The sequence below is a fragment of the Plectrocnemia conspersa genome, unplaced genomic scaffold (genome assembly GCF_051122295.1).
Source record: "Plectrocnemia conspersa isolate PC_06_02 unplaced genomic scaffold, ASM5112229v1 ptg000013l, whole genome shotgun sequence".
NCBI lineage: Eukaryota > Metazoa > Arthropoda > Insecta > Trichoptera > Polycentropodidae > Plectrocnemia > Plectrocnemia conspersa.
This window is the reverse complement of record NW_028277177.1, coordinates 882,258-909,720: the sequence shown is the minus strand read 5'-3', so window position 1 is coordinate 909,720 and position 27,463 is coordinate 882,258. Positions and strand designations below refer to the sequence as shown.

At 33.2% G+C, this 27,463-nt stretch overlaps 4 protein-coding genes across 7 annotated transcripts; 2 read left to right on the top strand and 2 right to left on the bottom strand.

Moving 5' to 3' along the window:
• Nucleotides 1-154: 154 nt before the first annotated feature.
• Nop60B (dyskerin pseudouridine synthase 1 Nop60B) lies at nucleotides 155-2,442 on the top strand. Its single transcript, XM_088202131.1, has 2 exons — nucleotides 155-948; nucleotides 1,193-2,442. Exons 1-2 carry the CDS (start codon nucleotides 246-248, stop codon nucleotides 1,993-1,995), a joined length of 1,506 nt encoding a protein of 501 aa, XP_088058257.1. The 5' UTR covers nucleotides 155-245; the 3' UTR covers nucleotides 1,996-2,442.
• Nucleotides 2,443-6,849: 4,407 nt separating this feature from the next.
• On the bottom strand, nucleotides 6,850-15,110 carry Pdcd4 (Programmed cell death 4). Its single transcript, XM_088202135.1, has 10 exons — nucleotides 14,793-15,110; nucleotides 14,535-14,692; nucleotides 9,323-9,424; nucleotides 9,095-9,212; nucleotides 8,317-8,479; nucleotides 8,162-8,251; nucleotides 7,917-8,049; nucleotides 7,742-7,852; nucleotides 7,535-7,674; nucleotides 6,850-7,343 (listed from the first exon to the last, which is right to left on the bottom strand). The coding sequence occupies exons 1-10, from the start codon at nucleotides 15,046-15,048 to the stop codon at nucleotides 7,271-7,273; spliced, it is 1,344 nt and encodes a 447-aa protein (XP_088058261.1). The 5' UTR covers nucleotides 15,049-15,110; the 3' UTR covers nucleotides 6,850-7,270.
• A 969-nt stretch (nucleotides 15,111-16,079) lies between these two features.
• On the top strand, nucleotides 16,080-17,880 carry LOC148226855 (uncharacterized). 3 transcript variants are annotated; one of them, XM_088202134.1, is made up of 2 exons: nucleotides 16,080-16,242; nucleotides 16,558-17,880. In XM_088202134.1, exons 1-2 carry the CDS (start codon nucleotides 16,083-16,085, stop codon nucleotides 17,694-17,696), a joined length of 1,299 nt encoding a protein of 432 aa, XP_088058260.1. In that variant the 5' UTR covers nucleotides 16,080-16,082; the 3' UTR covers nucleotides 17,697-17,880. The 3 variants fall into 3 exon arrangements, with proteins under 3 accessions (XP_088058260.1, XP_088058259.1, XP_088058258.1); XM_088202133.1 differs by having other exon boundaries at nucleotides 16,080-16,275; XM_088202132.1 differs by having other exon boundaries at nucleotides 16,080-16,314.
• Nucleotides 17,881-19,828: 1,948 nt separating this feature from the next.
• Nucleotides 19,829-26,086, bottom strand: LOC148226854 (uncharacterized). 2 transcript variants are annotated; one of them, XM_088202086.1, is made up of 6 exons: nucleotides 25,830-26,051; nucleotides 25,605-25,740; nucleotides 22,330-23,192; nucleotides 21,550-22,258; nucleotides 21,200-21,478; nucleotides 19,829-20,591 (listed from the first exon to the last, which is right to left on the bottom strand). In XM_088202086.1, exons 3-6 carry the CDS (start codon nucleotides 23,177-23,179, stop codon nucleotides 20,252-20,254), a joined length of 2,178 nt encoding a protein of 725 aa, XP_088058212.1. In that variant the 5' UTR covers nucleotides 23,180-23,192; nucleotides 25,605-25,740; nucleotides 25,830-26,051; the 3' UTR covers nucleotides 19,829-20,251. The 2 variants fall into 2 exon arrangements, with proteins under 2 accessions (XP_088058212.1, XP_088058213.1); XM_088202087.1 differs by lacking the exon at nucleotides 25,605-25,740 and having other exon boundaries at nucleotides 25,830-26,086.
• Nucleotides 26,087-27,463: the final 1,377 nt, after the last annotated feature.

Genomic DNA, 27,463 nt, shown 5'->3' with positions numbered 1-27,463 from the left:
AAAATATTGAAATAATGCGAGTTTTGGGTTGAAAATAATATGAAAAATTATGCAGGATATTTTGAAAAAAGCATTGGTATTTTTTTGCGGTATTTTAAAATAAATATTTTGTAATTTTTTTTACTTTTAACGCTTGTGACGTCACATCCGCGCTATAGCCAAACGTCGTCCCCGCGTGGAACGGCGTGTAGGTAAACACGTGCGCCGTAACCTCATTCGTGCGGCAGTCCTTCGTAGCGGCAGACATGGAGGAGGTTCTCGCGGAGAAGACCCCTTCGGGGAAGAAGTCGAAGAAGATGAAGACGCCCATGGGGGTGGCCGACTATCAGAAAGCCGGCGATTTCAAGCTCGAGCCCTCGGAGCAGCTCGTTAAAATGGACACCTCTTTCTGGCCGCTGCTTTTGAAGAACTTCGACAGGCTGAACGTGCGCACCAACCATTACACGCCGCTGCCGTTCGGCGCTTCGCCCCTCAAGAGGAACATTCAGGACTACGTGCGCTCCGGCTACATCAACTTGGACAAACCGAGCAATCCGAGCTCGCACGAGGTCGTCTCTTGGATCAAGAGGATCTTGAAAGTGGAGAAGACCGGTCACTCCGGCACTCTGGACCCTAAGGTGACCGGATGTCTGATCGTGTGCATCGAGAGAGCCACCAGGCTGGTCAAGTCTCAGCAGAACGCCGGAAAGGAATACGTCGCCGTGTTCGGTCTGCACTCGGAGGTCGAAGGAGCCGAAGTCGTGCGACGGGGGCTGGAGAAATTGAGGGGAGCGCTCTTCCAGAGGCCGCCGCTCATATCTGCCGTGAAACGACAGCTCCGAGTCAGGTCCATATACGACAGCACGCTCTTGGAATATCATAAACATACAAACACCGGCGTCTTCTGGGTTAGCTGCGAAGCCGGATCTTACATAAGGACGGTGTGCGTTCATCTGGGATTAATTTTAGGTATGTTTTTAACTTATTCCTATCTTTGTGCAAAGGGTTAATTAATATTATTCAGGATCAAAATAAAAATATAGGACAAACTATGCAAACGAGCGAGTGTTCAATTATATGTAGTTTACAATGTGTTTTACAAATACTTATTATCGATAATTATTTTATAAATTTAATACATTTTCCTAATCTCTTGGATGAATATTTACACACGCTTAAAAAATTAATAATATTTCTTTTTATTTAATTTCAGGTGTCGGAGGTCAGATGTTAGAGTTGAGAAGAGTTCGTACAGGTATTCAAGGAGAAAATGACAATATGGTGACCATGCATGATATCTTAGACGCTCAATGGGTGTACGATAACCACAAAGATGAATCGTATCTGAGACGTACCATCAGACCGCTGGAAGGACTGTTGACTGCTCACAAGAGGATATTCTTAAAAGACAGCGCTATAAACGCGGTCTGTTACGGTGCTAAAGTTTTACTTCCGGGCGTCCTCAGATACGAAGACGGAATCGAGATGGATCAAGAGATCGTCATAGTGACGACCAAGGGAGAAGCGGTCGCTTTGGCAATAGCTCAGATGACCACGTCGACGATGGCGTCTTGCGATCACGGAGTCGTCGCTAAGCTCAAGAGGGTCATCATGGAGAGGGATACTTATCCGAGAAAGTGGGGCCTCGGACCCAAAGCGTCCATGAAAAAGAACCTGATTAAAGACGGCAAGCTAGACAAATACGGCAAACCGAACGAAAGCACGCCGAAAGAATGGCTCACCGGATTCGTAGACTATAGTGCTAAAAAAGAAAACGGAGACGCTCCTGCGGCCGAAGAATCGAGGAAGCGAAAGTTGAGTTTGAACAGCACCGTGGACGTTATGGATACGTCCAACGTCCAGTCCGACACAGAGAAGAAAAAGAAAAAAAAGAAGAAGAAGGAAGATAACAACGAGAGCGTTGTTGTGGAAAATAACGCCGAAACCGAAGAGTCACCTAAAAAAGAGAAAAAGAAGAAGAAGAAAAAGGACAAAGAAAAGGAAGAGGAAGAATAATTTTAATAATATTATCGATAGTTTTTGATTAATAATGAGATCTTTTTTTAACGTCGGACTAGATATCGGTCGATAAGGCAGGCGACGTTTAAGTGAATGCCGTTGGTTGACGTATTATCTGTATCGTTATTATAATTGCTGAACTCTTTCCTATGACGGGTGCGACTATAGAGCAGTAAATGATGTATTTTTGTGAAGCTCGAATGGTACAAATGACTAGATAATAATCGGTTACATTTTAAAATGTGTCTTCGTATTATCTGTTAAGATGGGTCATAAATGTATGTTATTTTTATGTATTATATATATGTTAAGTGGCCGAATTTTAATGTTTTTTGTACGGAAAACTGTAACGGTTTTATTGAAATGCGTTTGTATATAAAATGTAAGAACGATTCATATGCATGGATCTAATGCCGTTAAGAAATATATTTTTAAGTTTTAAAATACATGTTTTTACTCATACATAACCTCATTTCTATCAAACAAAGATGGCCACTGGCTTTGACAAAGGCGAAAGTTGCCTAAAATGTAACAGCAATAAAGATAATATCAATATGTCATTTTTATTGATCTTAAAGCGATATTTTATATATGGTGACATCCAATGATAGTGAATTTAAATGTTTCAAGCAATGCCTGACGAATTGTACAGTAATAATTTCAATTTTTGGACTATTCTCTCTTGTCAAAGCCAAAAATAAACTAACAGCTGGAGCTCCATCAACAGATACAGAAATGCATTAACTTTATTGTAGACGTCATGTTCCACGAGATTGCAGCTTGAGAGCTTGCTTTAAACCTTTATTGCGCACAAATACCATCAGCTGGGAATTACTACTGATGTCTGCAGTCTCATCCAAAAATATAGCAAAATATTTATTTTCTTTTATTGAAGAAATAATTTGTTCCCTCAGTCTGCCAAAATTTTTTTTTTTACAACTTTTGCAGACAAGGGTACTGAATATAGTTCTATGGCTTTTCTCTGACTACATATTAACTCTAAAATTTTCAATGCTGCTGATTTACTCAAGCGGTCACCAAATAATTGCTATTGGAAATTTCATATAGCAAAATTAATATTGAAAATTTTATTTAGTGAATACTTTCAGATTATTGGCTTCTTACACGAGTATTAATTATGTGACCCCAAACAGGGGAAGCGTACGAAATTGCAAGTCTTATTATATTGTATTAGTTTATCTACATGAGATTTCTATGATAATCTAAAATGAGACCTAGGTATTTTGCCTATATAAAAATTTGCTATACTTACATTTTAATTCTATGTAACTTGTTGAGAGTATTTATTTCCTTTTATAAGATAACATTACTGCAGCGATTTTAATGGGATTTACAAAAACTAGCCATTGTTCAATGTTTTCAAGTTTTTCTATAGTGATTTTTATAAGAACGTAAAATGGTCATATCTGCTGAATAAAATGGTGGTATTGTTCGTGTGCAGTTTAGTTTCAAAATAACTTGTAAATATTATAAATAGGGACACCAGCACAGGGAGGTAGTTTCATGTTTTTCCAAGGAGGGGGGGGGGGGCCAAAATCGGTCAGTCAGTGGTCGTTTCTTTTAAATTTTAATTTCATTAAGATTCATAGTATTAAATGACATGCATTTTTATAGCCAAATTACGTCCCTGTATATACAATATTTTTAGTCTTTTGTAAAAGTTGAAAATAGTACAGTTAACCTAGAGACGGCTGCCTAGAGTGACATGTGCAAATGTCAAGTCGCTACTGTTCATCATTTAGGAAGAGTTGTGATGACAGACAGGTACACGTATTTTCTATTTTATGGTATAGATAAAAAAAGTGTAATAGAAATAATTTTTCACGAGATGGCATTTCAGTTTTGACTGATCACGAAAGTTTATATTCGTTTTCGAGACGAATGTTAGCCAACTCTGAAATCAATTAGTGTTTTCAATATTTACGGACAATATATTAAATGTTTTAACTAAAAATAGTGTGCTTAAAGTATTATACATGCTAAAAAATATACCTATAACTAGGCAAAAGGTTAGCTCCGACATTCCTCATCGAGCCGATCTGGCATTTTCTCCGGGGCGGAATTGCCGATAGTTTTCCCTACAGCTTCTTTGCGTGTCTCGCGTCTCGTCAAACGTATCCACCACTGGTTCATAGAGGTGTGATCTTGTGTTCTGTTATTAGTAGGACTAAAAAAGTTAGAGCTGAGTTGTTTTCTGTGGGTGTTTTGGTTATTAGGGTTTTTAGGTAGCTTACACTATATTTGTGTTCACACCGGTTTACTGATGCTTAAAATTCTCGCTCTCAATTTGCCACCGGCTAGTGGGTGGTCAGAGTCGAGATGAAGTTGCTTTGTCTAGGCTGTGCCGCATTCCATTAAGAGTATTTTTATATAGGACGATCGAATTGTTTGAGTTATTAGTATTATCTAATTGTACATAAGCTATGACTGCCGATAATAGACGTTGCAAATCGCTCTTTGCCCATTTTGGTATTCATAGCATCTAGCATAATATTAATATTGTTTTTTGGACATAATTATAGCGCTATATACTGCATGACAAAAAAGTTTTTTCTTCGGTTGGTGAAGATTATGGCATAGTTATAAAATACTTCTTTGGTTTGGATGTTACATATTAAAAATACCGTATGTTAAAAAATATAAATGATCAATTTGAATATAGATACAATAATCTTATATAATATATTATATATTGTGTGTACACAAAAGATTATTATTTCTTATATATTGTATATAATAATAATTGAAACACTACAGTGTTGCCGCGCTTGGGAGGACGGTCTTAAATAATTAATTTGAAAAAATATTTTTCGAATAAAAATAAAAACGATTTAAATATTTAATTATTTTTCAAATTTTTTTGCATGAGATAAAACAAGATGGCGCAGGTTAGGGTTTTTCGTGCGATTTTACACATCTGCATCGGTTATAAAGATTCGGAGTGCAAATTAAGGTACGTTTTAACTATTACAATGTAATATATGCGATGATTAGAAGTAACATTGATTAAACCGTTTAAATAATTATAAAACGTGTTTTTTTAGTGATTCGACCTTCGTCATGAAATGTTGAAGTTTCGCGTTCCATCGACAGGCCCCCGAGACTGAAAAGTGAGTTTATGATTTGTAATATATTAAATTTAAAATCTTTAGCTGTACGTATACATGATAGTTAATAACGTGATGAAATGTGTAATTATTAAAAATTATTCGAGTTATGTAGTACATTTTTCTCCAATATGATAGTTTTTCTCAAAGACTAGCCAAAATGCGGGATATTTGTTAGTAAATTTAGTATTTTCTTTGTAGAACACGATAGTTATCTTTTTTAATAAAATAAATTTCCATTACAATTAAGAGGAATGTTTCAAAAACAAAATTAAAATACCTTAATAAACCATCGTCAAACCTGAATTAGTAAACCCAGCCTAGTTTCTTTAAACTTACAGGAATGCTTCAAAGTGATACATTTTTATATGCAATTTTACATACATATTATAGTTTGAATTGGTAGTTTTCTGTTATCTGGAGCCTTTTATTTATATTTATTTCCATTGGTTGAGATTTTTAAAATGAACGTCTTTAACTCGCTTAGTACCGAAAAAGGATTCTCACAAAAAACGTTGTGAGAGTAGTTTAAGATTAATTTTGAAAACGAGCCTAACTGACCTAAGCCTAAAGAACTTGAAAATGTCAAATAAAAATGATGTCTTGTTTTGAATTTTTTCTTCTGCTTTTAAATATGAAAAGGAGTTTTTTTAATAGACGATCGACTTTATTCATAAACATAGACAAACAAATTAATCTGAATAATATAAAACGCTCATTACCGAGTTATTATTGCTTTTGACGAGGATTTCTTACATCTGAGAAGTGATAATTGTTTTTGTGCACTCCTATTGACCAAAATTCGGTTCGAATACACTTTGACCAGTACTCTTATATCAGAAGTCCGTAGTAATATCAGTAAGGATAGCTATCATATTCTTAAATCACTTTAGTGTAACATCGAAATGCAGACGGAACCATGAACAATATGCGAGATGCGACATTTAAACAGCAAATGTACGTTTCACAACTGTCAAATTGAGTTGCATACACATTTTAAAGCAGCATATAATTTCACTAGCGCCTATCAGTTAAATTATATTTTGGCTAGTATAAATGTGTATCTACTGGGGAAAATATATTTGGACCTCACTAGTGAAAATATAACTCCACCGAAAAATACATATTGACTATTACATTTATACATTGCATGCAAATAATGATAAGTGCGTAAATGTACATAGTACTACGTATGGAAAAGTTGAAATCGTATGATTTTATTAGTACATGCCAGATAAATGATATTTTCACTGGTAAAAATATGTATCTACCGGTGAAAATGTATTCCGATATTATTTTTTCTATGAATAATATTTTGTAGAATTTATTTATTGGGTTTTCATTACCCTTTTTTACACGATTTTCTATACAATATTTTTATTTTTTCAAATAACATCTTTTTCTGAATGTAGGGAACCAATCTTCAATTTTTCTGTATTTTTACATGGTTTTTGGTGGATCTACTGTATAAAAAAAAGAATTGGGTGTTAACTAAATTTTTCTTATTGTTTTTTCATTCTCCTTTTGAAACAGTACTGATCACTATATACATCATATATGTACTCCAAAGCAGGTTACTATCGTTTGCTAGCAACTGCCAAGATGGTTAAGGAATATTTTTGTCTCAATCACACAAATTAAAATCTATCAGTGTTTTTGGTAGTGCCCATATTATTTTCGGAAGCAGTTATCATATTTATCAATAAACAATTTAAAAAAACACAAGTTTAGTTTCATAACAATAGATAATGATTTATTACAGAATATAATCAATCTATACATTTGTAATAGTTTCACAATTATAAAAAAAATGGATAATGCCTTACAATTACAATGAAAAGAAACACATGTTTAAAAAAATATATGTACCATCGTCGAACGTTTCGGCTCCATGCGAACGAACCGGCTCAAGCATAAATGCATTTTGATACAAGTAGCATACGTGATGTCATAATAACAGACAGACCGCCGCGTCATATATCCATAAGTATAAAAGGTTAAATTCTAAGAAAGCCGACAAACCTGAAAACCTATCAAAACTGAAAACTAACGCTCATCTAAAATTTTACAGGACAACGTTACTAGGTTAAATGGCAAATATTGAAATGCTTTTTTTTTTATTCATAAATTTGCTTTCGCAGTTGTTAATCTCTCAGCACGAGAGTGTGTTCTTTGATGCGTCCACCGTCGCCTTCAGACACAAAACGCTTGCGTCCCCTAGAATTAAAAAAATATATTAATCTATTACACTACATAGCAATTTTGCACTTTTTTAATCACAAAGACAATATCCAACGTTAAAAGTCGTTGACGCAAATATGCGTAATTAGTGAAAAAAATATTGTTAATAGCCACTCAATTTTGGGAAAGTTAACTTTTACATATATTTTGATAAAAGAAAGACTCACCTAGTCGGTATCTTGTGATGGATGCGTTCAGTGAGAAGCTTGCGAGTATCGCAACGCTCGATGAAACGATTCAGAGTGATGTAAGCCAGAGGCACATCGAGAACAATATCAGCCATGTCGTCAAACACACGTAAAAAGCCCTGAAGTGAATTTCATTCATTAGATTCACTGTGTAGCACTGTTGGATATGTAAGAAAAAATACATACTCTTTCCAGCTGATCGGTAGTAATCACCGCAGCCTCAGTCAATTTATCGAGCAGTTCTACTAGCTGCTGTTCGACTTGACTGCTTACAGCTTCCAAAGCAATCACCACAGTCTATGGCAAATTAAAATCGTTAAAATTCAGTAACATTCTAATAGACGTGTCTTAATCTGTTTACCTCATAAACGAGTTCATGATGAAAATGAGGTACTTCCAAGTCTTGCACACAGCGCAAGGCTTCGTGGAAATCACCAGAACTCAAATACTCTTTAAGCAACATGTTCATTTGGCGAACCAGCGATTTTACAGGCCTAAAAAACAGCATAACATTAATGAAATAATTTCATACCGCTTGCGATGAGTGTTTATTTTTCGATACTGACGATAGCTTCGTCGCAATATAAACACAGATATGATAGATACCTTAATCCTCCGCAGATTCCCCAAATGGTGTCCAATCTAACCAAGCCGTGCTTCATGGACAGCAAAGTGTTTGCCTTCACTAAGGCGTGCCTAACAAATAAACACAAGGTTAATAAATATTTGATTCGACGATATATCGCATATCTAGGACTTACTTGGCGTTCACGGAAATGTTTTCGGCCTGCATCTGCGATTGGATGAACTTTGGCGGAATGCAGTCGTCGGCGACGCAGCGGGCGATGAAGTTACCCATGATCTCCACCACGGCCGGTTGATCCAGTAGCATATCGTCAATGTTGCTCAGCAGATTCTCAAATGCTAATGAATGAACGAATGCAAATATTAATATTTTAAGTATAACAAAACCGAACTTTAAGATTAAGATAAATGCAGAGGAATATAGTTAAAATGTTCCATTAAATTTTTTCTTGCCTTTTTAGCGAATATTTTTTAATCGACATTTCTGACTTAGATTTGAATCGAATGAATTTTAGAAAAAGTTTAAGTGAATCCATTGTGGTATTCAATCGTCATTAAACCCGTTCGCAACTCCCATTATTTTTATTAAACTTAATTTACACAATTTTGTGGGAATGTCGCATTTTATGGATTATAAACTTTCAACAGCTAAATGAGCTAAAAATTCCAAAATCAAGGCTGTTCTCTTATTTTTCCAAAGCTTATTGTTCTTTTTTAAATAATATAGGAGATTAACGTTTTATATATTTTCCATTATTTCTTTATAAATTTATAATTCATTTAGAATTTTTTAATGAGATTTAATGTTTATTTTATTTATTCCTTTAAATGCAATGTATATTTAAAATTACATCAATCCATTTAGAGCGACTTTCCCTCTATTTCGTCATAGTAAGTAAAAAGCTCAAAAGTTGCTCGGAACTTGAGAACGACCTAATGTTTAAGGATGATCACCTAAAGCTATATCCCTCTCGGAGAGTAATTGTCCGTATAAATCGGATATGAGGATGGAGCACATTTCTCGGTGAGACGGTTTGTGATCCATTCCCATTTCGACAATTATCTCACACACCTGGAAAAAAACAAGGACAGTTATAACACACGACATGTTGTACATTGGATTTTCCTTCGTATTGATCGAATCGTATATTCAGCAGATAGTTAAGTAGGAACGGCACTTACGATGTGACGGTCAGCAGTCGATACGAACTCGACGAAGCTCTCTAGAGCCTCGTTGGTGTCGCCGTTCTCAAAGTACTCCAAGATGATCGGCTCGGCCCTTTTCTGTAACAACGAATGAAAGAATTTTCTATAAATTACTGTACGCAATATGTTGAATTCAATTGTTTCATCAATTACTTTTTCAAATAAGGTACTAACTGATACAATGATGCTTAGTACATCTCGAGTTTATGTTATAAGTTTGACCATTTATGCTACATATGCAATATTTTTGTCATAAGTAACTGAAAACCAGTGGCGTGCCGTCCATACATGCTGTAGATTCAAAACGTCAAATGCATGTATGATCGACTAAACACGAGCATGTGCAAAGTCGCTCGCCATTAATCGTACATGCGTTTGACGTTTTGAATCTACCGCATGTATGGACGGCATGCCACTGCTGTATACGTATAATATTATTTTGTTGGAATTAAAAATTATATGTTGAATTATTATTTGATGTATATTATAGTCAATTTTAATACAAAATAACTGCAGTGTTACTCAAGTTATGTGTACAAATACAGTCAAGCATCAAAACGAGTTAAATTAGAATATTATGGATCAAGTCAGTATACTAGAGGCACACGGAGAAGAGAAAGTACAAGGTGTTACTTATAAAGAGATAAAACCTGTCCTAGTTTTTTTTATTAAATATATGTACAAGTGAGAGGTAAATGTATCAGAAAATAATATTGATTATATCAGAAAGCTGCTATTTTAAGCGTCAGATTTAATATTGCAATATCTAGTTTCACACAGACAACATGGGGAGGGGGGGGGGGGCAATATTAAAATAGTTGAAATGAAGTCCCTGATTCTAAACCAGAAATTATTGGGTTATCCCTAAAAAAAATTAGTCTCGAATAAGGGTTCTCAATTACTCGTAGTTTTTAACTATTAGAATATTGAATAAAAATGGACGAAGTGTTTGAATGTGTTTGTTATTTTTTTCTGTTTTTTACTGATATTAATTTATTTAACCAATTAGTGTAGAAAATTAATTAATTAACTATAAATATTATATAATTAAAAAACAATTATCGGTTAGTAATAATTATTTTAACTAATCATTGATTACTTATATAATTGTTAAGCTTTTTAAATTATGTAAAATATGCATAACGAATGCTTTACGAATTGTTGATCAGTGAGGGTGTCAAAAGGAAAATGCTTGATTTATTATTTTGCATACTTTTTGGTCAGGGACGCCATTTCGGCTATTTCAAATCATCAGATTGTTCATCACACATCAGAGCTGTTATTGAATTAATTCAGAAATAACAATGGAACATTTTAAATATATATTTTATTGTATATCTATACAAAAGCTAATAATGTTACGCACACCTGTTTTTGAGATAACTGTTCAACGTTAATAAAGGGTGGGCTTTTCAAACATTTTGTTTCGTTCAACGAACGAATTTTGTGAATTTCGGTCATAGTACGCACGGATAAACATTTTATTTACAAATGTTTTTCGAAGGCGCAAAAGCATTTTTTTGTTGAGAAGAAGCATCTTATTATTTCGCATTTCGAAACAAAATAAAAGCACATCAACAAGACCATAGATTTTGGAGGAGCACTAGTCACTCGGGTATATTGAGAAAAAAAAACGATTACCTGTGTTGCTCAAGTATACAAATTGTTTCATTCTAAGTTTTTTTCAAATCTAAATTTCACAAATATTCGAATATTTATAGTCGCAAATCAGGCAAATAATTCGATTGAAAAGTTAATCTCAAATCTATCCTGAAAATAATTTTTAAAACATGTCAATTAAGTGATATCATATCGGAACATATATTCACCAATAGACATGTATTTTTACAGTAAAAATATATTTTATCTGGCAGGTGCTAGTAAAATTACATGATTTCAACTTCTTTATATGTAGCAATATATACATTTACATACTTACCTTTATTTATTTGCATGCGATGTATAAATGTTACAATGAATATACATTTTTAGTAGTTATATTTTCACTAGTGAGGTCCAAATACATTTTCACCAGTAGATATATATTTTATTAAGGGAAAATATAATTTAACTGATAGGCACTAGTGAAATTATATGCTACTCTAAAATGTATGAAATTGAATTTGGTAGTTGTGAAACTTTCATTTACTGTTCTAGCCCAAACCTAATGTAGATTTAAAACTTTCATTAGATCAAGTCCAATATACAAATTAAGCCAACTCGTTTCTTAGAGATAAATAAGCAGACAGACGTCACATCTTGTATATTGCTCCATAGTTTGTCTGCATTTTGATATTACACAATGTTTCAAAAAATATGATTACCAATATTACTGCGGACTTCTGTTGTAAGATGGCTAATCAATAGGAGAGCGCAAAAAACAATTATAACTTCTCAGAAGTCAAAAATTCACGTCAAAAGTAATAAAATCTTGCCGGCAAGCATTCCCACTGTGATGGCGCCTACACGATTTTATTGCTTTTGACTTGGATTTTTGACTTCTGAGAAGTGATAATTGTTTTTTCGCTCTCCTATTGGGCAAAATTCGGTTTAGATTTGCTTCACTCAATTTTTACTTATCGTTAATCGTAATATTGTTATGGAAAGTCTTAATATGAACCCTAGATAACCGAGCATCTTCACTGCGAGGGCACGTTTTTATTGCTTTTTACATGGATTCTAAACACGGATGCCACTTTGAATTTGGCCAGAAAAATTCATGTCATTTAATAAAATACCATGAAATATTAATAAATAAAAAAACGACCACTGAGTTGCAAACCTTTGCTTTTTACATGCCCTGGAAAAAGCTGAAATGACATCTCTGATTTCAAATATCAGATTTCCGAACCGTTTAATAACAGTCGATAATAAAAAGCATTACGATATGTGCATCAGATTAGACAAATGGATTTAAGTAATCTAATTTTACATACCAAATATTCTATATATATATATATATATATATATATATATATATATATATATATATATATATATATATATATATATATATATATATATATATATATATATATATATATATATATATATATATATATATATATATATATATATATATATATATATATAATATAATCTCGACTATTTTTGACTCAATCAAGATATGTCTGAAGTTTAAAAACAAAGTCAACATTGAATTAAATTTGTAACATATAACAAATATTTTTTTTAATTATTGTTTCATGCGTTAGCATTATCTTTACATTATAAACTTACAGTCGTAAGTGATTGATTGGATTTTTCATGAACTAAATTAATAAACTTTTTTTAATACATATTTAATCTAGTCACAATATTTATCCATAATTTTAAGAAAATGTAGGTAAAGCTAATCTGTGATGATCGATCGGAATTAGAATTATATAATAATCACTAGTTCCGATCTCCCAGATACGATAGAAATCGAAGAACACTGCGGACCACAGAGAATTCGAATCCGGGTATTTTAGATCGTCGGCAACTTATGCCATTTGTTGATCATGCTGATTATCATTATAGTGACATTTGTTGATTTATTACGTATTAACTTTGAGTCAGATATTTTTATATTATTTGAAATCAGATAGCTAAATAATAAATAGGATTTTTATCTTATTTGTTTCAATATGACTGCCATATCGGATTGCTTGTTTACTTACTTGTTTCAATGACTTTGGACATGTTTTTCCAAATTTTAATTTAGTATTTTTTATCTTAACTGAAAAGTATGTAATCAGTTTGCCAGATGTTATCAAATTACATTGTAAGTTTTAATAGTTTAAATTGCAATAAATATTGAAATGCCTACCACTCTCGGATGAGAGACGGTAATGTAATGATATTTAATGGTGTTAATTTGAATTGTAATATGTGTAAAATAAATTTGTTAGTGAAAAAATAAGTGCTCAATGCAAAAAATAAATATAATGGGCTAAGCAGGATGCATGTCTTTTAAACGAAACTACACGAAAATGGTTTTGTACATCAGCATTAAAAATTAGTTCATTATTAATAATATTATTTGAAGTAAAATATTGAAATATATAAATGTAAAACAGGGCGATTGTATCCAACTATAGCCAAAAAGGGCTGTACAACAGTTCAACTTTAATACTGTTTGATAGTGAAAAACTACGTGTCATGCGTTTATTTAGTCAAAGATTCTTTAGACTAAGATATATCTGATGCGACATTGGATTGGTCAGAATATAACCAACAAAAAAGCTAAGCAATTTAGAAGGTGTGCCATTTCATTGGTGATGATTCATTCCAGACAATATCAGAGAAGACCAACGGATATTGGGAGATATGTAAAAAAAAATATGCAACTTCAGCTCACTCGTCAAAATGGAGACTAATTTAAAAAAAATACCAATTCTAGAATTAGAACTCAGTATTTTAGAAAAACGGTGAGACCACATCACACAAACATCAACATTGAATTTAAAATTTCATTAGTGTTAAAATGTATAAATAATAATTTAATAAGTTTTTACGAGTGTGTATCTCTATTGGAGGCGAGTGCGTTTTTTATTGTATTTGTTAGTAGTTGAAAATTATTTAAATACATTTTTATTTCATTGGTATGCGATTTACAGTTTGACGATAACTGATTTTACTATTACAAATATATAATATGTGGGATATATTCATATAAAAAATCTGTAAGCACTGCTATGAAACGAAATTTTTTTACCCGAGTTTTGGATATCGATTTTTTAAACTATTTTATTTAATATAGTATTAGTAACTGAAAAAAAATACACAGATTAACGTATGTTTTTGTTATATTAAGTTGAAATGACGTAACTGTTAAATTACATAATATACCATATTACATGGCTCAAAGGTTCATGGCACCTTTAAGTGGTGAAAGACTTAAATATCTTTACTAAGATCGATCAGGGGAGTCATTGGAAAGGAAGGGGGGGGGGGCAGGTGGGAGCATTTGCGCTCCCTTGAATTTGGACAGAAAAGTTCACGTCATTTAATGAAATGGAAATATTAGCAAAACGACTGTTTACTTTTGCCCCCCCCCCCTCCCCTGGAAAAATGTGAAATGACTATATATTTAAAAATAAGTAAAAGTACGCGGCGAAAAGGGGTGAAAATTGATCGCAAATGTAAACAGGCGTTCGCGAACGCGTCGTTTTGAAATAAATAAGAACGCAGTTTCGAAGGTCACCTGCAAATCGTCTCTGTTCAACTCGGGGAAGACTCTCTTGAGTTCGACGTCTCCATTGTTGAAGTTCTCCGCGTCGTAGTTGGGGTCGTTGAAGTCCTCGTACTCCTCGAGGAGCTCCGAGCCCAGCTTTCCCCACACCCCCTTCCCGCCGGCTCCGCCTCGAAACGGAAACGAAAAGGAAAACAACAACAATAACAACGGACGAAAAGCGAAACGTGGTCCCACGTGGGCGGCCATATTTGCACCATATTCGCTCACCTTTCTTCGGCAGGCCGCGTCCTCTGCCGTTCCTGGGGCGCCGGCTGTTCTTCCAGCGGCGGGGCGTGCCCACACCGGCGCCGAGCGTGGAGGGCGCCGCCGGCGAGGGGTGCGCGCCCTTCTTGGGCCCCCGCTTCTTGCGCAGCGCCGGAACCGCCCCGCTCTCCGGGGGCGCCATCGTCGTCGACGTCGATCCCGAATCCAGCTCCGACGGCAGCTCGGCCGCCTCGCACGCCGAGCCCTCCTCGCCGTTCATCGCTTAGCTGTTCCGCTTTGCTTCGCTTCGCCGTCCGCGCCGACCGAACGGCAACAACCGTCGCCGACCTCGACGAACGCACGTCGCTGTTGCGCAACGGTCCGAATCGCTCGAATTGCTCGAATCGCAAAACTCGACCGATCGACGGACAGGGTTGGCGAAACGCTTTTCAAATATATTTTAATACTAAAATTATTTTACTTCTTAATATAAATATTTTATCAAACTTCAACTTTCGACATACCTAACTTTAGATTGTCATTTTGTATAAGCTACTATTAAGCTTGGCCACTGGTCACAATCGATCTTCAAGTATCTGAAATTTTGTTATATTTATTTAGATATCTACCAAGGCTGTGGAGTCGGAGTCGGAGTCGTGAAAAATGAGCGACTTCGACCATTTTTTATATAAAATGCATTTTTTTAAATTATGAAATTTTAATTCCGTAATAATGAATGTGTATAGCGTACGAATATTAAACGTGTATAAGAACACAAAAAATACCTGATAAAATTTAATTTTTTTGAGTCGGAGTAGAGTCGTGTTGTTGGTAAATATCGGAATCGGAGTCAGAGTCTGAGGCGTGTTTTTTTTTAACGACTCCACAGCCCTGATATCTACTTAAATAATTAAAAAAATAATGTTCTGCAATAGTTGTATATCGTTAGAACTTAGCATAACAATATTTTTAATTTGTATTTAATAAAAAAGCGGCAACCCTACTACCGAAGTTACATTAAAGTTTTCCTATGAACTATTTAATGTTTGTATATTGTTTTTTAGGTGTTTTTTGTATTCTTAACGTTTTTGAAAATTATTCTAAAGATTTATTTTTATTTTTTATCTTAACGTTGTCCGATATTACCCCATGATTAAAATAGTTATTTTTGAAATAATATATAAAGTGTTACAAACGCAATGATCGTATTCTGAAATGCTTAAAAGCATTTATTAAAGTCGTAATTGTGCCTAGTTTCGTCTGGTATGTGAATTGCGTCGGACTTGGTCGGTTGAGGTTTGGGACCGAAACGAAATGGCGAGCGACAGGAGATCGGACCGTCGGCGCCGTTTTGAAATCAATCGATTCGGAAAAAGTTTACAAGTCGTCCGTGCCCGTCGATCGCGCAAAGATATAGAATGGAGCTCCAGCGACGAGAGCGAGTTCGCTATTCGCACGAATCGCCGAGCCGAAGGTGCGAGGAAAAATACCTTTTCTCGAGCGAAAGGTAGGAATGTCGGTCAATTTCCCTTCGGAACGCATTCTGGTGAGTTCGTTTACGAAATTACTTTGGGACACTTGATGATAGTGCGTTTATATTAGTTCAGCAACTTTTTGTTGTAATCTGTATTGACATTCAAACAAGCTCTTTTATTTTTTTACATTTTCTTCTATTGTGTGAGCTTTTTAGGCTTTCGCATTTTCTTAAGATGCTTTTAATCTGTTTTGTAAAAATATTTATATAGAATAACATACGGTATTAACAAAATGATCTCTTATTATTTTTAAGAACAAGAAAACCGCAGCGAGGGTACTAAAGAAAATTCCATTGAAATGCAAAATTACGATCGAAGTGAATGCAGTTCTTCATTTTTAAGCGACAAGATTTTCAAAAATGATTCTCCGCAATATCTGAACAGTCTCGATGAAATAGTACCAAGTACTAGTCCAATATTAGGCAATAAAACAATTAATTTTAGAAACATGAGTTTCAACAAAGAAAAGGTCTCGAAAAGTGATCGAAGCACTAGTCCAATATTAGACTATAAATTACATAGTTTCAAGAAAGAAGGATCGTTTCCAAACGATTCTCTTAGAAGTAACTTAGAGAACCCCAAAGAAATTGACCATGTTTTGGATTGTTTAGAACAAAGAAAAAATGAAGTCCGAAGCTCTAGTCCAATATTAGAATACAAGAGATTTAAAAAAACGACTAATTCGTATTCGGATAAAACCAAAGTAGAACCGTTCAATTTCGTCGAATATTTCTCTAGCACTTTTGACTCAGGAAAGATAAATACGTCTCAAGGGTCTATTGAATCGTTTCATAGTTCGAAGGTGCAATCTTTAGAAGGTAATCGTCGAATTTCCGCTGTATCGAATTTGACCGATCGAATCGAATCTGTTACTTCATTCGAACAGATTCCTAGTTGTCCGGATTCTGATATTGTACTGATCAAATCTCCAACCCATAAAAGAGCATCGAGTATAAATTTTGGGAAGAACAATGATCCTTTAGATTCGGCTACTAAAAAGAAGAAATGCAAGTTCCCACGGGGCAGTTTAGCCGACAGGCTCGGTAGACTGATTAAGAAGCAAGAGTCGTGCGTCTCGTTGTGGCGGCACGAAAATTATATGGCAACTCACACGACTTTCGATAATCCCGGGGAATCGGACGATTGTCTGCTTTTAAAAATTTTAGGACACAAACAAGAATATGGTATTTTTTTAATGAATTGTACAAACAAAACCAAAGACGAGAGCTACAACGTTATATTCAATTGTCATTTTATTAAGAATTTGACTTTCAACGATAATTCATGGATAAGGATTTATCAACCTTTTAAAGTGTATGAGATAAAAAATCCCGATAGGTGTAAAGTGGTCGTTAATGTTTGTAAATTTAAAATAATCGGTGATGCAATTTAATGATATTTGAAGACAAAAGTAAGCTACATAGCTGCTCATATTTCACGGACATATAAAACTTTATTCGATGGTCATATTGACAATATACATTATTAGTTAATATAATTCAAAACTAACTATGTAAAAGGCAGTATTATTTATATAGCTATGTAAAAATTTACTTTAATAAACGCTTATTTATTAATATTCTACTTTGTTGCTAAATATCATAAACCATTCTATATCCTATGTTACTTATCCTTTATATATAAAAATAGGTTTGAATTTATTTAATAAATTTAAATCAACTAAATAATTTGTTCTTCTATTTTTAAATGGTGATTTATTGCTTTACAATGAGATCGACACAATCAACAACTAGTGTAGTAGGAAACCAGATTTAAACCTAAGTCTGTAAATCAGTGACAATATTATTATTAATTATGTACTACTATTACAGCTTACAATCAATGTGTGTCACTACCTAGCTCGATTTTATTTTAAATATTCATCCTTGAGATTAGGCAAATCTAGGAAAACCTAATCTATGATAGTCGGTTAAAATTATAATCACATAATAATCACTAATTCTGAAAATTTATGATTTGGAATCAGAGACGGCATTTCAGCGTTTTCCAGCGAAGGGGGGGGGGGGGCAAAAGGTGGCCAGTCAGTGATATTTTTTCTAATATTTTGATTTCAATAAGGCTCATAGTATTTTATCAAATTACATGCACTTTTCTGGCTAAATTAAAAAGAGTGGGTGGGACCAATGCTATCACATGTCTTCCTCCCTGGGAGAATTATATAAATTGCCAATTGGCAACAAGATATACCTTAAATAAATAATTTAAAATACTTATTAAATTTTGGGGGCCTGTTTATATATTTATTTCATTATGGTAAAAACTTGGCAGCACTTTAGTAACACTAATGTCATTGCGGCGGGAGGGTTGCAAAATTATTTTGGTGGATCTCGACGGAAAATAACGGCCGGTGGTGCCTAGTTCGCCGTTCATTCGTAAAATAAACATGTATACTATATACTCTCAATAAAATACTACTGCAATGACTCAATCTGTGTCTAATTTCCACTAACCGTCCACCAAAAAATATTTATATTATTTAATTTTGAATAATTTGCGAAGCTCCGAACAGTGAGAGCATGCAATAATTGTTTATAAATTCTTCTTTGTGCACTATAACTGACAGTGTATACATTAACTAGTTAATGTATGCTTTTTCGAAATCCACACTTTGCCTCTAACATAAGTAGCCTATTTTATGTTTCGTTTGGGACCTCCGAAAGGTTTTATCTACCACTGTGCACAGAAGAAGAAGAATAGTTCTACATTTATGTTATTTAAGGTTTATTCTGGACGAAAGCTGAGTTCCTTATAGTGAAGAATAGTAAAAATATAAATATTATGAACAGTTCCGTTTATATTTAAAATTAATTATTATTTAATTTACTTTTAGCGATAGAAAAATAATGATGATATTACAATTTTACTTGAAAAATTCAATCGCTTGTTGTATAATAAATGTTCAATGATTATGTGTGTGTGTGTGTGTGGGAAGGGGGGGGGTGGTACATTTACTTTGCATTACTTAGCCTGTTTTGAACCGGTGGTTTTATAGTTATTGTAAACTTTTACTAACCAAATATTACTTTTATTTTTGTATCTGATTTTTATTTTATATTGATTCTTTTCTGAATATTTAAACACTCAAAGTTCTACAATAGGATAGCAAAAAAAATAGCTTAACACTATATTTACGGGTATAAACCTGTCAATTTGACGGGTGTCATTAAAAATAGGTATATAGTGACTAGATTTTCAAAAATAAGAAATTTTTGAAAATAAAAATAGTGGTAATATATTTGCATTGTTCAAATATAAGAAGTCGTAAAGAACCCTAAAAAAAATATTGTTTGCTACGAATCAAATCAGAATCCTGTCAATTTGATGGCTTCCATAAATCTAGTATTAATAATCTTGAGTTACACTAAGCAAAAGGCAAATAATAAAAAAATAAATATATGAAGCTCTAGATTATGCGCCCAAAGCGCAAAATTATGAGGGCGTTATGTCAATAATTACCAGATCTAGATTTTTTGAATTAAAAAAATGGTATTGGAATAATAAAACATTAATTACATATTCGCATATAATTATCATATAAAAATATTTTACTACATCGTATTATTTGAGACTAAATATTAAAACATTATAATCAATATAAAAAAAATATAGTAATTTTAATGACTAGATGGTCTTAAATCTATATTACAATTCAGTGTTTTATTGATATATGTCGAATCACCGGGTGTGTAAATTCATGGCAATTCATATTAATTATTATTTATATCTAAAAATATATTTATTGTCTTCCTACTACAAGTTACGAAATTAGAGTGACAAAAATCTTCATATTTAAAATATAACGACACTCAAAATTAATCTTTATCTTTATAATAAAGGAAAAATATTGTTGTTTTTTTATACACCTGAACTGCTCGGAGAACAAGTTTGAATATCTCATTCGCCCGAAACTTTATATCACGTTTTATATTAGTTTGTAAGTAATGCTTCTAATTTAGATTTAGCTTTCTCATTTTGGGGTACCAATAGAGGCCTGTCTCTGACGGTGGCTCCTCCGCCCCTTTTGAACTTCTCGTCGGCTAACAGATGCTTCAGAGTGTGTATCTTGCTGTGCGTCTGCAGAGCGTCCTTCCTGTTGAACTTTTTGCCGCAATAGTTGCATAAGAAGGGACGCTCCCCGGTGTGCGTTCGCTGATGAGTTACCATTTGGCTCTTTTGAGTGAACCGTTTTTCGCATTGGTCGCACTGGTAAGGCTTCTCGCCAGAGTGAATCAATAAATGACGATCTAGCGATATCTTCTTGGTAAATCTGTAAATACAAATTAAATATTTATAACAAGATTCCCATAGTAGTGAATCATGGATTAACATGAATTATTTTATTGATGTCTTTAAATACAACGTCGGTGTATGGTTGATGGAAACAGATTTATTAATAAAATTAATGATGTGTAGGGCGTTAAATTAAATGGTCAGTTTTTTAAGAATAAATGACCATTAACTTTTCAATAAAATAAAAGGTCAGTTAATAAAATTATAAATGGTCAGTAAAACTCAAGATTATTATATTATTCGAAGGATTGCACTTATGACATTGAAAGGATGAGCTCATTAATTCGCACTTTGCATTCATAATTTTAAGCTTCACACTCATAACCATCTAGTAAAATTGTACTATATCTGTTTAGAGAATTACATTTTTACTGTACAAATCCAAGTGTAAATCACAGTACTTGATAGAAAAATCGTAAATTTTCTCACTAAAGCAATTTTTTTAAAGAAACAGTAAATCAAAAATCGAGCACGAGAAAAAATATTAGTTGAATCATTTTTAGATGTTTTCTATGAGCTGAAGTAGCTCATTATTAGATTATATTACTAATTCCGATATCCCAGATACAATAGATAAAAACTTACTTGTTCTGACACACCGAACATTCGTATGGTTTTTCGCCAACATGTATTCTATAATGACTCCTCATTGAATGCCGCTCTGTGAAACGTCTATCGCAAATATCGCAAGCGAAAGGTCGCTCTCCCGTGTGAGTCTTGATATGAGCTAAATGTTTACTGGGAGCCACGAAGACTTTTGGACAATAATAGCAATGGATCAGCTTCTCGCCAGTGTGCAGTCTAAGATGCATCGAAAGACCACTCTTTTTAACGTAATTCTTACCGCATATATGACACGGAAATCTGAAATTGTCACAAAATTATTATAAAATCCTATCGTATGTATTTTAAAATGATTTTGATTTAGTACTAACTTATCTCCCTTCACCCTCACACTGGTATCTCCGACGTTTGGCTCGCTAATTTCAACTTTGAGACTTTTTATCAAAGGATCATCATCATCTGATTCGTCATTTCTGTCCGATACATTATCGACTAAATTAGATTCTTCTTCTTCGTCTGACGAAGACGATGAAGAAGATGAAGAATCCGACGACGATGAAGACGATGATGAATAATTGTTGGGTACGTAATCTTCGCAATCTCTAGCGTCATCGTCGATTTCGATTCTAAACGCTCCACTTCCTAGCGAGTTCATGAGTTCTTTATCTGCGTCTGACATTGCTACTTTCTGATCGACTTTAGTTATCTCGTTCGGTACGATCTGATCCTCTATTCTAGTCTTATTTAAGGGTCGTCCGTCTACGCCGCATATTAACGGTTTGACTTCCATCTTGTCCAGTTCTTTGTCTTCGGCTTTAATCAGTTCGCTGAGCGTGTGAATTTTTCGGTGAGCTTTGAGAGCATCTTTACGTTGGAAAGCTTTGCCGCAAAAGTCGCACAAGAAGGGCTTCTCTCCTGTGTGAATTTTTCTATGAGCTTGCATCTGACTTTTTTGCGTAAACTTCTTTCCGCAAATTTCGCACGTGAACGGCTTTTCTCCACTATGGATGAGAATATGTCTGTCTAGAGAAACTTTTTTGCTGAACTTTTTGGCGCAAATCTGACACGTGTACGATTTTCCTGAAACGAACAAAATTTTAAATTATAAATATTCTTAAATAAATATAAGTCATTAAACATTCAAAACATACCTTCCAAATGTAATTTGTAATGACTCATTAAAGTATGTTTCTCTACATATCTCCTATCACAGATATCGCATTGATATGGCTTTTCTCCAGTGTGCGTCTTTAAATGAGACATGAGCTTACTCTGCACGGCGAATACTTTACTGCATAAGCTGCACTTTAGTAATTTATCTCCGGTATGCATTTTAATATGCGACACCAGCGTCGACTTTCTGTTGAATTTCTTCCCGCAAAACTCGCACGTGAACAAATCGATTCCGGTGTGTATCTTCAGATGAGCTTCGTAGCCGGATTTTTGTATGAATCTTTTACCGCAATACTGACAAGTGTACAGAAACTCTCCCGTGTGTATCCGGACATGTTTGATGAGAGTGCTCCGATCGGCGAATCTCTTATCGCAATGCTCGCACTGATGGGGCCTCTCTCCAGTGTGGACTTTCAAATGAGACGTCAGCTTGCTCTGAACGGGGAATTTCTTGTCACAATAGTTGCAATTGAACAAGAACTCTCCGGTGTGCATCCTGATGTGCAGTCTCAGAGCGTTCTTTTGAGTGTATTTATTGCCGCAAATATGGCACGGCCAGACGGTGGGTTCCGGCGAAAGACTTCTAACTTTTTTTTTCTTTTTATGTTTGACTTTCTTTGTGGAAGGATCTTTTCTAGGTCTACCTCGCGTTTTCTTTTTACCGTCATCGTTAAGACTTTGCTCTTGTTCTTCTTTGTTTCTTTTCAAAGCCGCTATACTGATAGATTCATCTTCGGACGATCCTTCTTCTTTAACGATGATACTAAGGAATTCTTCGACATATAGAGCCTTTGTGTCTTTTTGATTAGTTCTTTTGGAAACGTTCATGTTTTTCGCTCACCTGTGGGTTTTAAAAAGATTGTTTATATATATATAATAAAGCTAAATTGCAATTATTGTTATCAATTACAAAAAAGCTTTATGTGTTCCTTTATACATTAGTTCTTTGCAACCTTTTATGAACATAACATAAATTGAAGTGCAATATAAGACAGTATTACCAAGAGTAAATGTAAACTGGAATTCTCCGGATAGCTGTTTCACAACCAATTTTTGTCATTTTTTATGTCTTTGTGATGCTGCGAGCGTTGAGAATGGAACAGATATTTTTGACTGAATTTTACAATCTCAAAGTATGAAACTAACAAGCAAAACGGTCGAAATGGTCCAACCGTTATCGTATTTATTCTGTTTAAAACATAATGTAGTGCAAGCGTGAAGATGTTTGTTCGATCAATGTCTATTTTATTTTTTTCTAAGTAAACTTTATTTTATAGTTACGTTTCGGCAAGATAATTTTTTTATAATTGAAATCCTTTTGGAGTCGAATAAAGCATATCTAAACCAAACTTTAACCAATAGGAGAGCGCAAAAAACGATTAAATAGTTAGGTTTGGGTTTGAACAGCAAATGGATTTTTCGCGCTAGCGCTTAACAGTTAAATTATATTTTCGCTAGTAAAAATATACATCTACTGGTAAAAATGTATTTAGACTTCAGTAGTGAAAATATAACTTCTGAAAAATACACATTCACTGTATCATTTATACATCGCATGTAAATGAAATAATGATAAGTATGTAAATATATATATTACTAAATATGGAAAAGTCAAATCACTTGCCAGATAAATTATATTTTTACTAGTAAAAATATATATCTACAATTTAAAATGTGTTTCAATATGATTTCACTGAAATGGTTTATTTTCGGGATAGATTCGAAACTATTTTGTAAGGAGAACCCGAAAAATTATGGTTTAGAATCAGGATCGTTGGTCATTCAGTGGTCTATGCATTTTTCTGGCCAAATTCAAGGGGGGGGGGGCAAATGCATATACAACAATAACAAGTGTTTCGAAATTTATAAAAGTGTTTAAATTTTTTTTAAGCGGTAATTAAATGCTGTTTATAATCCAAAATTCTTAGATGTTCCGAATTTCTGATTCATTTTTGTTTTGTTAAGCCAAACACCAGGTAAAATATTGACATTCAATTAAAATATATCCACCATTTAATTTAAAAACAGAACATTCAATATTAACCGACCATTTAATAAAATTACTGACATTAAAAACAAGCAATTTTAAATTGCAAGTTTACGTTTAAGGAAAAAACTATCTTTTATAGATAATATAGATTTTTTAATGCTTTGAATTTGAATATTGATGGTGAATATTTTTTAGGTAGTTTTATAAAGGTCTTATTTTCTGCACTGAATAATTTTTTAGCTGAAATGCTATATATTACATGAAAAATTTGAAAAACAAAATTCAACTAGAATTACATATGATCGTTTAGTTTCGTATCTTCTTGATTTTACTGGTATTCCGAAAGTTCACCGATCGATAAATTTGTCGAATGGAAAATTTACTGACTCGTAATTCCTCGAACGGAAAGTTCACTGATTCAACAAATGATCTGATGATTTATTTATTAAAAACCATTAAACGCCAGTTATCGTATTTCATTTTTTTACCCTTAAGTGCTGAATAAATTTACATAAAAAGTCAATTAAACAGTAAAAAATGTTTGTATTTATTCTATGCTGCATCTATATTCATCTTCAGGATTAAATAGAGAATAGTTCACAGAATAATGTTAAAATAACAAAGAAAGAAATTAAATACATTTACGTTAACTGAATAATCCTCTGCGATCAATTGTAGAATCGGTGAACTTTCCGTTTGACGGATTGTGAATCGGTGAATTTTCAATTTGATAAATTTACCAATCGGTGAACTTTCCTAGAACCATTTTACTAAATTAGCAAAATAAATTCATAAAATTGAACTTTTTTTATTTTTCAAATCGAGTAATAAGTCATTTAAAAAAAAATATAGGATAAAGTTGAGTGGCACTCAAATGGGTAATGATGATAGTATTGCAAAAAATATATTGTACTGATTATATGGTCTTTTTTCTACTCTTATTATACGATTCGAGAAAATAATATTTTTCTTTTACAGACATATCATATGAAATCAGTTGTGTTCTAATAATTTAAATGTAACCCTTTAGTTTTGTGTGGTTTAAAACATTAGCACCAAAAGTGTAAGAAAGTTTTATCAATAAGCATAGATGAATATAATAAACAATAGATTGAGAAACAACATTTAAATTTGGTGTTAGTAATTGATATCCAAACCTTTATCAATAACTTAAAACTAAAATCAAGAAGAAAGCGTATTACAAACATAGCTAATACAAATACTGAAAGAATAAGGGTCATAAGTGAATATAAACAGACTTACCTTGTTGATCAATAAAACTGACTTGTACTTATATGATACTAGCAGTATTTTAGCATAAAAAGTTTTCATAAAAATTACTAAATTTACAAAATTAATTTTTATATAGTAAAAAAGTCTCAAAGTACACTACTTGTTCCTAAGTTTGATTAAAATCATATTTGAATTAGAGCAATCATTAAAAAATAACATATACATATTAAAAGTGAGGTTAAAATATTTGTTTACATATAGGTACATTCAGTGCAACTGTGATGTTCGATAGCGAATTACTCTCGTATATGTCAATATGGACTCTGTTTTATCGCTGGCTATTTCACATTACTCAGGAAGTATGTTTACTCTATTTGCAGATCGTAATCTTCGTCATAATATAAACGATTCGCTTTAAGACATAACGGGACGCGAAATATAAAATGGCATCTCAACAGAAAGCGGTCGACAGTAGCTGGTCGACGTCTATGGGCCAAAACCAAACGACGGACAAACTGTGCAGCCGCGATGTCGTCGCGCTGCACATATTGACGATAAAAATAATAAATATAGGTAAATACCGCAACTAAAATTATTTAAATAATTTAAACCTAACAAGTATTAATAGCTACATATGACGATTTATATTTTACGGTAAACATATATGCTTTCCCCTATTGTCTATATTGCATATGACCCTACTGTTTTTTAATTTATATTGTTTAAATTACGTCATATTTAAAAAAAGTTTAGATGAGTTTATATTTTGTAGGTGTGTGACGTCACATTTTCCAAATTACTCTTATCGCATTTAATCATACTCTTCATTTTCTTGCTAGGGTGAGATAAAGAGGAGAAATAATATGTACTCATAAAATTCAAGTTGAATCCTGTTTAATTCGACCCAATCATAAATAAACATGTATTAGAATAATATGAAATATTGACTTTGAGCTGTCACATAATATTGTTTACTTTATAATGTTTACAATGACGATACATCACAAAAGAAGGATCAGTTGTAAAGTAATCTCGCACCGTAGCAGCCATGATCGAACTTGCTTTATTGAAATGGCCGAATTTTCTAACGCGACCGTCGTATTTCGACAACACCATTAACTCTTGGTAATTAAAACATATTTTTTATAATTATGTAGTAATGTGCTAATCCGGAATTAAAAAATAGACTAACCTTATTTTTTATTAAAGTATATGCACAATCTGGTTTCATTTAAATTAATCGTCACGCTATTTATCAATAAAATTAAGAACATCTTTATGAACCAAATAATCTTCCAAACGCGACATAAATTAAAAATAAAATACTAGGTTTTATATGAAATTCGAACACATTATAATTTTTTCCAATAATAATTTAAACATATAAAAAACTATAAATTAACTGTGTAAGTTAGCACAAATATTTACATTTATAATCAGTTGAAAATTTAGAAAAGATGGACTCAAATGACTTGCAATAATTCACATAAAAACTAAAAGTGAAAATCCATCTTTAACATTCTTATGAGACGTTTACTACCTTATCTGATATTTGCAATCGTTCACTCTACACTATATTTTAACATCCAAATAGACTCCCCAAGGAATACAGAAGTCGAAGCATAGAATTTTAGCACCACCATTTTATTTACTGAAAGATTTCCATATATACTCTTTACAGTTTATCAAGTTTAAAATTTAGTTTACCCAATTAAAAACCTATTTTTTTGAATTTGCTATCTATATTTTAAATATTTTTTCAGTGGACTTTAATAGAGGGGAAAGAACCTATCAGCCCGTATATGCTTCAAATTTCACTTTTTCACAATAATTATACAAATTTTGTGAAGGGGTAGGGGGGATTAAATATATTGCTGGTCTTGTGCACG

What these genes read in the sequence shown, in the direction of transcription:
- Nop60B (XM_088202131.1), top strand. Translation starts at nt 246, where the DNA reads ATGGAGGAGGTTCTCGCGGAGAAGACCCCTTCGGGGAAGAAGTCGAAG. An exon ending in TCATCTGGGATTAATTTTAG is followed by an intron (nt 949 to 1,192) that starts GTATGTTTTTAA and finishes ATTTAATTTCAG; the next exon opens with GTGTCGGAGGTCAGATGTTA.
- LOC148226855 (XM_088202132.1), top strand. Translation starts at nt 16,083, where the DNA reads ATGGCGAGCGACAGGAGATCGGACCGTCGGCGCCGTTTTGAAATCAAT. An exon ending in TCCCTTCGGAACGCATTCTG is followed by an intron (nt 16,315 to 16,557) that starts GTGAGTTCGTTT and finishes ATTATTTTTAAG; the next exon opens with AACAAGAAAACCGCAGCGAG.
- LOC148226854 (XM_088202087.1), bottom strand. Translation starts at nt 23,179, where the DNA reads ATGAACGTTTCCAAAAGAACTAATCAAAAAGACACAAAGGCTCTATAT. An exon ending in GTGAGGGTGAAGGGAGATAA is followed by an intron (nt 21,479 to 21,549) that starts GTTAGTACTAAA and finishes TGACAATTTCAG; the next exon opens with ATTTCCGTGTCATATATGCG. An exon ending in TGTTCGGTGTGTCAGAACAA is followed by an intron (nt 20,592 to 21,199) that starts GTAAGTTTTTAT and finishes TTGTATTTACAG; the next exon opens with ATTTACCAAGAAGATATCGC.
- Pdcd4 (XM_088202135.1), bottom strand. Translation starts at nt 15,048, where the DNA reads ATGAACGGCGAGGAGGGCTCGGCGTGCGAGGCGGCCGAGCTGCCGTCG. An exon ending in CGAGAGGGATATAGCTTTAG is followed by an intron (nt 8,480 to 9,094) that starts GTGATCATCCTT and finishes TTCATTCATTAG; the next exon opens with CATTTGAGAATCTGCTGAGC. An exon ending in ATCATGAACTCGTTTATGAG is followed by an intron (nt 7,853 to 7,916) that starts GTAAACAGATTA and finishes AATTTGCCATAG; the next exon opens with ACTGTGGTGATTGCTTTGGA.